Here is a 10,000-nt window from a genome sequence, read left to right on the forward strand (position 1 = left end):
CTCTCTGTCTCATACCACATTATAGCACTTGAGCATTCTCTCCCCCTCCCTCTCCCTCTCCCTCTCTCTCTCTCTCCCTGCATTGACCTTAACCAACAGTGGCTTCTTGAGGTCAGGCAGGCGTTTGACCCTCTCGGAAGCACTCCCTCGGTTCTCCTTGTCATTCCTGGGGTCAGAGGTCAACCTGGCCCGTGACCTGACCCTGGGGACAAATCGCATGAACCCGGGTGATTTTCTCCCGACGGTCTGACCCGACTTCCCCGGAATTTCCCGACCCGAGGTAATTTTTGCGGTTTTTCCCTGCGCTGTCTTGGGGTCGGAGTGGAATGGGGCGGTGTTACCCTGCTGGCCCCCTGCCCCCCCCTGCACCCCCTCCCTGCCCCCTGGAATGTCCCTAAGTGCTCGGAAACTCCCCCTGGAAGTGCCGTTTACTCCCTGGAAATTCTCCCTGAGTGGCTGGTAAGTCTCCCTGATATCTGAAACTCCCTGAAAATTCTCCCTAGGCTCCATTCCTCCCTTCAAAACACCCTGAAAATCTCCCATTCTCTCCCTAAGTGGCTGGTAAATCTCCCTGACATCTGAAACTCCCTGAAAATTCTCCCTAGGCTCCATTTTTCCCTTCAAAACACCCTGAAAATCTCCCATTCTCTCCCTGAGTGTCTGGTAATTCTCCCTGATGTCTGGAACTCCCTGGAAATTCTCCCTAGGCTCCCTTTCTCCCTTTAAACCACCCTTAAAATCTCCCATTCTCTCCCTGAGTGTCTGGTAATTCTCCCTGATGTCCGGAACTCCCTGGAAATTCTCGCGATGGCATATTTCATTTTCCCTAAGCTCCCTGTCTCCCTGCAAACCACCCTTATAATCTCCCTTTCTCTCCCTGATATCCATTGAGACCTGGTTCTTTTCCCTAAACTCCCTGGAAATGTCCCTAGAATCACCCTTTTCCTCCCTGACATCTACTGAGTCCTCATTTTTGTCCCTGAAGTCCCTGGAAATGTCCCTAGAATCACCCTTTTCTTCCCTAGCATATACTGAGACCTGATTTATCACCCTAACCTCCCTGGAAATACCCCTAGAGTCTCCCATATCCTCCCTAGCGACCTGTTTTTTGTCCCTAAGATCCCTGGAAATGTCCCTAGAATCACCCTTTTCCTCCCTGACATCCATACAGACCAGGTTTTTCTCCCTAGACTCCCTGGAAATCTCCCTAGAATCTCCCTTTCTCTCCCTAACATCCATTGAGACCTGATTTATCACCCTGGAAATGTCCCTAGAGTCACCCTTTTCCTCCCTGGCATCCACACAGACCAGGTTTTTCTCCCTAGACTCTCCCTTTCCGCCCCGGACTAGGGTAAAAATCGACCCTCGCTTCTTACGACTCTTGGGGTTATCCAGTGTGTTACTCTTAAAAGAAAGGTCGCGAGGAAGGTCACCAAATATGACCTTCTTACCCCGACTTCCCGTGACCTCCGGAACCTGACCTCGCATCTCAAGAAAGGGATTTTGTAGGACGCTCGGGTCAGGTCGGGCCGTCGTGACCTTCGCGGGTGACTCGTCAAGGTCGGCGCTTAAGGTCGTGTCGGGGTCACTGTCGGAATTTGGGTATCGGTGGAATTTCCCTGATTTCCCGATTTTTCCAGAGTGGCGGAGTCGAGCGTTTCGAAGGAAGATTTGCCCTCGGACTAAGTGTTCCCTCGCCTCTCTCTCCATCTCTCCGACTTTTCTCTCCCTTCTCTCCAGTTCTCTCTCCCTCTCTCTCATCTCTATCTCTCTCTCTCTCTCCCTCACTGCTAACTCTCTCTCCCTCTCTCTCACTCCTATTTCTCTCTCTCTCACGTTTACCTCCATCTCGCGGAGGGAAAGGAGTTTTTCTCTCCACTGGGTGTGAGAGAGAGTACCTCCACATGCACAGGTGGAGGAGGAGGAGGGAGGAAGAGGAGGAGAGGAGGGAAGAGGAGGAGGAGGAGGACAGGAGGAGGAGGAGGGAAGAGGAGGAGGAGGAGAGGAGTGCTGTTTGTCTTCCTCTTCCTCCTCTGTATCTTTCTTCCTTTCCTCCTCCTCCTCCTTTTCCTCCTCTTCTTCCTCCATTTCTTGTTGTGGTTTCCTCCTTCCTCTCTCTTCCTCCTCCTCCTTCTCCTCCTCTTTCTGTATCTTTCCTTCTCCTTCCTCCTCCTCCTCCTCCTCCTCCTTCCTCTCAACTACATCCCTTCCCTTCCTCTCCTCCTCCTCCTTCTTCTTCTCCTCAACAACATCCCTTCCCTTCCTCTCCTCCTCCTCCTCCTTCTTCTCAACAACATCCCTTCCTTTCCCCTCCTCCTCCTCCTCCACCTCACCACCACCACCACCACCATCAACACCAATCCTTGACAACATTGCGGAGTGGTGGAGCAACATCAGGGCGGAAGGTCGACAGAAGTGCTGGGGGGACAGGAGGTCAGCTATGAGGTCACGGAGGTCATCGCTGTACTGGGCGGGGATGGGGGGGTACCTGGTGGGGGGTAGAGGGGGAGGGGGTTTAGTGGAGGAGGAGGAGGAGGAGGAGGAGGAGGGAAGGAAGGGAAGGGAGAGAGAGAGAGAGAAGTAAAGAAAATCACACACACACACACACACACACACACACACACACACACACACAGACTCACCTCGCAGCCCTAATCTTAACAGCCAGATGTGCGTGTGTGTGCGCGTGGAAGGGTGGCTTCAGCGCACACAGCTCGTACACAAGACATCCCAGGGACCACATGTCACTGCGCTCATTGTACTCCAAGCCTGCCATGACCTCCTGCAATAGTGGTAGTAGTAATAGTAGTAGTAGTGGTAGCAGTAGTAGTAGACATAACCCCTCTACCCCCCCATACACACACACGCACACACACACTCACTGGGCTCATATAAAAAGGGGTTCCGACGACTGACTTCGCAAAACTTGTCTCCGATCCAAGCGTTCTCGCCAGTCCGAAATCCCCTAGTTTGACCTCCCCTCGCGACCCCAGGAAGACGTTCGCCGGCTTGATGTCGCGGTGGAGGATGACCTGACCCTCGCCTGACCTCTGCCCCTGACCTCGACCGGCCGCCGCGTTCGGTTGCCCGGGTATTTGGGAGTTTGTTTGGGGTTGTGGTTCGGTCGGTGAGGTTGAGCGGGGTTTTCGAGTGCTGGTTGTGTGGCAGATTTTGAGGGCCTGGCAGAGCTGTAGGGGGGGAAGGGGGGGTCAGTAGTAGTAGTAGAAGTAGTAGTAGTAGTAGTAGTAGTAGTAATCGTAGTAGTAGTAGTAGTAGTCATATATATACATAGTCACACACATATACATACATATTTTTTTTCTCTCTCTTTCCCTTCCCTTCCTTTCTCTTCCCTTCCCTTTCTCTTCTCTTCCCTTCCTTTCCCTTTCCTTTCCTTTCCCTTTCCTTCCCTATCCTTTCCTTCCCTTCCTTTCCCTTTCCTTCCCTTCCTTTCTCTTCCCTTCCCTTCTCTTCCCTTCCCTTCCTTTCTCTTCCCTTCCCTTCCTTCTCTCCCTAACCTAACTTAACCCAACCCTTCTCCTCCTCCTCCTCCTCCTCCTCCTCCTCCACTCACTCACCTCCCACAAGACCCTCCACACAAACTCCTCCGCCAGGTACGATCCACTCTTCCTACACTTGTCCACCAGGGCTCTGAGGTCTCCCCCCGGGCAGTGCTCCATCAAAATGTACAGCGTGGTGGAGCGGCGATCCACTATATGGTGGTGGAAGCGGACGATGTGGGGGTGGTGGAGTTGGCGGAGCAGGTTGACTTCGGTGACCAGGCCCTGTGGAGATGGTGGTTGTTGTGGTGAGAGAGAGAGAGAGAGAGAGAGAGAGAGAGAGAGAGAGAGAGAGAGGAAATAAAATGAAGGTTAGAGAAAGGAAAAACAGAGGAAAGAATGGAGAGAAAGTAGGAAAGAATGGAGAGAAAGTAGGGAAGGATGGAGAGAAGAAAAGAAGGAAAAAGGGAGAGAAATGAGAGATAAGGAAAATGAAGTAAAAGAAACGAAAAAAAAAAAAAAAAATCACTAATAATCTACTTCTACTTCTACTACTACTATTACTAACCTGCTTCTCCACCTCCGTCATGGCACCATAGTTCAGCTCCTTCCACACAAACACCTGCCCGTCACCTTTCCTGCGCACCTGAGAGAAAGAGAGAGAGAGAGTGGGGTTGCAGTAAGGGTTGCCTACCATGGTTGATGCCCCACCTCCCTGCATTGAATTGGGTAGATGGTAGACCATTTCCATACATCTACTGGACATTCACGTAACATCTTAATGGTTTGTATACTACTTCTACAATGCCCACCTTCCTGACAGTGCCATGGGATCCACTGCCGATGGTGGATAGGACTTCGAAATCTTCCAGCTTAGGCCCCATCCTTTCCTTCTTCTTCCTCCTCCTTCCTTCCTTCCTTGTCTTGTCTCCCTCCTCCTTCCTTCCTCGTCTTGTCTCCCTCCTCCTTCCTTCCTCGTCTTGTCTCCCTCCTCCTTCCTTCCTTCCTTCGCCTCCTCCCTATTAAGTACAGAAGTAAATAGTGCATTAGATATATTTTCTTCATTGTTTTTAACTTTAATATCCTTTGTTTCCTTTTAGTTTCCTCCTCTTCCTTTCCTTTCTCTCTATTCCTCCTTACAATGTCTTTCTTGTTTCCTTCTCTTTCTTCTATCTTTCCCTCCCTTATCTTCATTATTTCCTTGTTTCTTTCCATATCTTCATTTCCTTCCTTCCCTATCTTCTTCCTTTTGTTCAACTGTAATTCCCTTCTCTTCTAGTTTTCTTCTTCTTTTCTGTCCGTTATTTACCTTAATTTCTATCTATTTCTATCTATCTCCATTTCCTTATTTCCTCTCTCCCTTCCTCCCTTTCCTTTCCCTTCTTATCTCCCTCCTTTTCTCTCTCTCTCTCTGCTTATCTCCTTCCTCCTTTCGCTCCTGTTATCTCTCCCTTCCTTCCTTTACAATCCCAGACGTGATAAACCAAAACAAACCAAGAATTAAGCAAAAAAACAACAACATGATTCCAACCTTAACTAAAATTCCTGAGAAATCCAACCACGTGTCACATCACCCCCTATTTCTCCCTTTCTCCCTGATTTACCGCCGTTATCCTCCCTCTCCCTTATTCTTAAACCCTCTCTCCCTCATTAGCGCCATTAATCACCTCTCCCGGCGAAGTAATTAATATATAAATAGCAAAAATATAAATTCTTTCACTGGGCAAGGTTTTAAATCACTGGCGGTCCGGGTTTGTTTACTAAATACTCGACGCTGATTGGCTGTCGCTCCCCCGTTACCTGTGTTTACCAAAATACTCGACGCTGATTGGCTGACGCTCCCCCGTTGGTCTTGGTCTGGGTCTCGGGTACGTGTGTTTACTAAAATACTCGACGCTGATTGGCTGACGCTCCCCCGTTGGTCTTGGTCTGGGTCTCGGGTACGTGTGTTTACTAAAATACTCGACGCTGATTGGTTGACACTCCTTGCTCTTGCTCTTGCTGTACGTGTGTTTACTAAAATACTCGACGCTGATTGGCTGACGCTCCTTGCTCTTGCTCTTGCTGTACAGGTGTTTACTAAAAATACTCGATGCTGATTGGCTGACGCTGCACAGTTTCCCTTTTCTTCCATATATATAGCACATATAATTACATTTCGGACTTGTAAACATAATATATATAAAGAAAAAAATATATTAGCTAATTTACTAACTTATAAGAACAATATTAATGACTAGAAAGGCATGATTCTTGTATTAGCGAGCCCATGGTACCCTATATTTTGACCTCAAGATGGCGTGTATATCAATAGATCAATGTTATATATATTAAAAGCCCATAATTACACTCTTATATATATTTTAACACGATAACAATAGCTTAAAATTTAAATGAATATCGAAAGTCTCATTGTTTTAGGTTTATCATAGTCTCAATACATTTTTAATACCAATAGATTATAATTAAGTATCTAAAAAGCATGATAGTAATTTTATATATAATTTAAACTATTAATAAATGTTTAATAATGGAGAAATAATTAAATATATCCAGTTTCTTGCTAACAACATTGTCCCAAATACGTGTTTAATACCAGTACATCATAATTATATATCTAAAAAGCATGATAGTAATTTTACATATAATTTAGACTATTAATAAATGTTTAATAATGGAGAAATAATTAAATATAATCATTCTTTTGCTAATTACATTGTCCCAAATACGTGTTTAATACCAGTACATCATAATTATATATCCAAAAAGCATGATAGTAATTTTATATATAATTTAGACTATTAATAAATGTTTAATAATGGAGAAATAATTAAATATAATCATTCTTTTGCTAATTACGTTGTCCCAAATACGTGTTTAATACCAGTACATCATAATTATATATCCAAAAAGCATGATAGTAATTTTATATATAATTTAGACTATTAATAAATGTTTAATAATGGAGAAATAATTAAATATAATCATTCTTTTGCTAATTACATTGTCCCAAATACGTGTTTAATACCAGTACATCATAATTATATATCTAAAAAGCATAATAGTAATTTTATATAATTTAGACTATTAATAAATGTTTAATAATGGAGAAATAATTAAATATAATCATTCTTTTGCTAATTACATTGTCCCAAATACGTGTTTAATACCAGTACATCATAATTATATATCTAAAAAGCATAATAGTAATTTTATATATAATTTAGACTATTAATAAATGTTTAATAATGGAGAAATAATTAAATATAATCATTCTTTTGCTAATTACATTGTCCCAAATACGTGTTTAATACCAGTACATCATAATTATATATCTAAAAAGCATATTAGTAATTTCTTATATAATTTAGACTATTAATAAGTGTTTAATTATAGAGAAATAGCTAAATATAATCAGTTTTTCACAGTTCTAATACGTGTTTTATACCAGTAGATTATAATTATATATCTAAAAAGCATAACAGTAATTTATTATATAATTTAGACTATTAATAAGTGTTTGATAATGGAGAAATAATTAAAAATACAAAAAAAATGACATCACCGGATTGGGAGAGTAACCGACCTGTTCCCGCCATGGAGTTGGTCTACCACGAAAAGGTATCATATTTTTCGTTATTTTGACCTCTTCCACACCTTCCACATGTCCCTTATTAACCATATTTATACCTGAGGAGTTGGTGGAGGTACATGTGGAAGGAGGAGGTGGAGGGTGGAGCGAGAGAGGAGAAATAAGCATATATAAAACGACCATGATTTTCCATTTTGCTAGACACGTAAATGACAGGATATGGTGGATGAAAAAAAGTGGATATTTTCCTTTTTTTCCACCTCTTCCACATCTTCCACCTGTCCCTCATTGACCATAACTATAGCTAAAGAGTTGGTGGAGGTACTCGTGGAAGCAGAAGGTGGAAGGTGGAGGGAGAGTGGAGAAATAAGCATATATAAAACAGCCATGATTTTCCATTTTAGGTAGACACGTATTTGACAGGATATGGTGGATGAAAAAAAAGTGTTAATATTTTCCCTTTTTCCACCACTTCCACACCTTCCACCTGTCCCTCATTAACCATAACTATAGCTAAAGAGTTGGTGGAGGTACATGTGGAAGCAGAAGGTGGAGGGTGGAGCGAGAATGGAGAAATAAGCATATATAAAACAGCCATGATTTTTCCTCCACTAATACGTATGATGACAGGTATATGACATGTATAGAACGGAGTGTGTGTGTGTGTGTGTGTGTGTGTGTGTGTGTGTGTGTGTGTGTGTGTGTGTGTGACTATTAATTACTAGGTCATTTGTGGCATAGTATGACCCTACATGACCTTAGAGAGAGAGAGAGAGAGAGAGAGAGAGAGAGAGAGAGAGGTTGGATCTATGTCTTTGGGAATTCTCTCTCTCTCTCTCTCTCTCTCTCTCTCTCTCTCTCTCTCTTCTTATGGACCATTTTCTTTCAATTTAACCCCCTCTCTCTCTCTCTCTCTCTCTCTCTCTCTCTCTCTCTCTCTCTCTCTCTCTCTCTCTCTCTCTCTCTAACTGACATTATCTGAAGAGACTTTTAAAACATTTATCTCCATCTCTCTCCCCCTCCCCTCTCTCTCTCTCTCTCTCTCTCTCTCTCTCTCTCTCTCTCTCTCTCTCTCTCTCTCTCTCTGACTGACATTATCTGGAGAGACTTTTAAAACATCTCCATCTCTCCCTCCTTCCCCCTCTCCTCTCTCTCCCCCCCTCCCCTCTCTCTCCTCTCTCCCCCACTCCCCTCCTCCCCCCTAACCACCCCCCTCCCCCTTACAGCAGGAGGGTCGACTCTGCGGCCAACACTGCCTGAACAACCTCCTCCAGGGTCAGTATTTCACCGCGGTTGAGTTGGCGGAGATTGCTTGTCAGATGGACCAGGCGGAGCGGCAGCACATGGCGGCGGCGGGGGTGAACACGGAGGACTTCAGGCGGTTCATGGAGGTATGGGTGGAGGAGGAGGTGGAGGAGGTGGGGGAGGGAATGTGTGAGTGTGTGGGTTTGTTAGAAAGAGGAGGAAGAGGAGGTTAGCGAGAGGATGGTAAGAGGAGGAGAAGGAGGAGGAAGAAGAAGAAGAAGAAGAAGAGGAGGAGGAGGAGAAGGAATGGAAGAGAAAGGAAGGAAGGGAAGACAAATGAGGGAGAGAAAGGAAGAGGAGGAGGAAGAGGAGGAGGAGGATGCTGAAAACTGAGAGAAACAAGAGAGAGAGAGAGAGAGAGAGAGAGAGAGAGAGAGAGAGAGAGAGAACGATCGAGCGAGTCATACTTTCCACATTCAATTCTTATACAAATCTAATTATATTGTTTCTCCTCCTCCCCCTCCTCCTCCTCCTCCTCCTCCTCCTCCTCCTCCTCCTCCAGCAACCCTCAGGCAACATGGACGACACAGGCATGTTCAGCGTACAAGTCTTGACGAGTGCTCTACGCGTCTGGGACCTGAGTTTGGTTGCGATATCATCTACCACGTCAACCACAGCTGCAACCGCTCGCTCCGCACCTGAGTAAGAGAGAGAGAGAGAGAGAGAGAGAGAGAGAGAGAGAGAGAGAGAGGGGGGGGGGAGGGAGGGAAGGAGACTGTGTGTGTGTGTGTGTGTGTGTCTCTGTGTGAAGGAGATCCCAAAGTCGATCAGATTCTTTCCTCTTTCCTCCTCTCTCTCTCCTCTCTCCCTCCTCCTCCACCTCCCTCCTTCTCTCCACACCTTCCTCAATCTTCCCTCCACCCCTCCGCTCTTCCTCCAAGTAAGAGAGAGAGAGAGGGAGAGGGAGAGAGATGATTTGTATGTGTTTTGTGAACGAAACCTAACTTGACCAGATTCCATTCTCTCTCTTTCCTCCTCTCTCTCTCTTCTCTCCCTCCTCCTATGCCTCCCTCCATCTCTCCACACCTTCCCCAATCTTCCCTCCACCCCTCCGCTCTTCCTTCAACCCCTCCGTTTCCTCCAACAGACACTAGAAGGAGAGAATGTGTGTGTTTTTCTGTGTGAAGGAAATCCAAAGTTGACCAGATTCCTTCCCCTTTCCTCCTCTCTCTCTCCTCTCTCCCTCCTCCTCCACCTCCCTCCCTCTCTCCACACCTTCCTCAATCTTCCCTCCACCCCTCAGCTCCACCTCTAACCCCTCCGTTTCCTCCGACAGGCACTAGAAGACTAAATGTGTGTGTGTGTCTGATTGAAGGAAATCCAACCTAACTCGAAAAGTCCCTTCTCTTTCCTCCTCTCTCCCTCCTCTCTCCCTCCTCCTCCACCTCCCTCCATCTCTCCACACCTTCCTCAATCTTCCCTCCACCCCTCCGCTCCACCTCCAACCCCTCCATTTCCTCCGACAGGCCCCAGGAGACTAAATGTGTGTATGTCTGTGTGAAGAAAATCCAACCTAACTTGAAAATTCCCTTCTCTTTCCTCCTCTCTCTCTCTTCTCTCCCTCCTCCTCCACCTCCCTCCATCTCTCCACACCTTCCACGAT

The 10,000-nt window shown here is 45.7% G+C and overlaps 2 protein-coding genes across 3 annotated transcripts in view; one reads left to right on the forward strand and one right to left on the reverse strand.

Moving 5' to 3' along the window:
* Positions 1–9: 9 nt before the first annotated feature.
* On the reverse strand, positions 10–4,497 carry LOC126988346 (uncharacterized). The gene is made up of 6 exons (XM_050846405.1): positions 4,313–4,497; positions 4,069–4,146; positions 3,579–3,785; positions 2,883–3,188; positions 2,643–2,782; positions 10–2,488 (listed from the first exon to the last, which is right to left on the reverse strand). The coding sequence occupies exons 1-6, from the start codon at positions 4,382–4,384 to the stop codon at positions 10–12; spliced, it is 3,282 nt and encodes a 1,093-aa protein (XP_050702362.1). The 5' UTR covers positions 4,385–4,497.
* Positions 4,498–7,068: 2,571 nt separating this feature from the next.
* The window catches only part of LOC126988625 (ataxin-3-like), a 7,144-nt gene continuing 4,212 nt past the window's right edge, over positions 7,069–10,000 (forward strand). For both annotated transcript variants that reach the window (XM_050846989.1, XM_050846990.1), the window contains exons 1-3: positions 7,069–7,121; positions 8,319–8,483; positions 8,900–9,039. In XM_050846989.1, coding sequence (XP_050702946.1) covers positions 7,098–7,121; positions 8,319–8,483; positions 8,900–9,039 — 329 coding nt within the window. In that variant the 5' untranslated portion in view covers positions 7,069–7,097. The remainder of the gene's footprint in view (positions 7,122–8,318; positions 8,484–8,899; positions 9,040–10,000) is intronic.

Source organism: Eriocheir sinensis, chromosome 69 (assembly GCF_024679095.1).
Source record: "Eriocheir sinensis breed Jianghai 21 chromosome 69, ASM2467909v1, whole genome shotgun sequence".
Classification (NCBI taxonomy): Eukaryota; Metazoa; Arthropoda; class Malacostraca; order Decapoda; family Varunidae; genus Eriocheir; species Eriocheir sinensis.

Excerpts from the sequence above, each read along its gene's own strand:
- LOC126988346 (XM_050846405.1), bottom strand. The coding sequence starts at position 4,384 with ATGGGGCCTAAGCTGGAAGATTTCGAAGTCCTATCCACCATCGGCAGT. Across the intron at positions 3,189-3,578 it reads TGTGGAGGGTCTTGTGGGAG|CTCTGCCAGGCCCTCAAAAT; the intron begins GTGAGTGAGTGG and ends CCCCCCCTACAG. Across the intron at positions 2,489-2,642 it reads GTTAAGATTAGGGCTGCGAG|GTACCCCCCCATCCCCGCCC; the intron begins GTGAGTCTGTGT and ends ACCCCCCACCAG.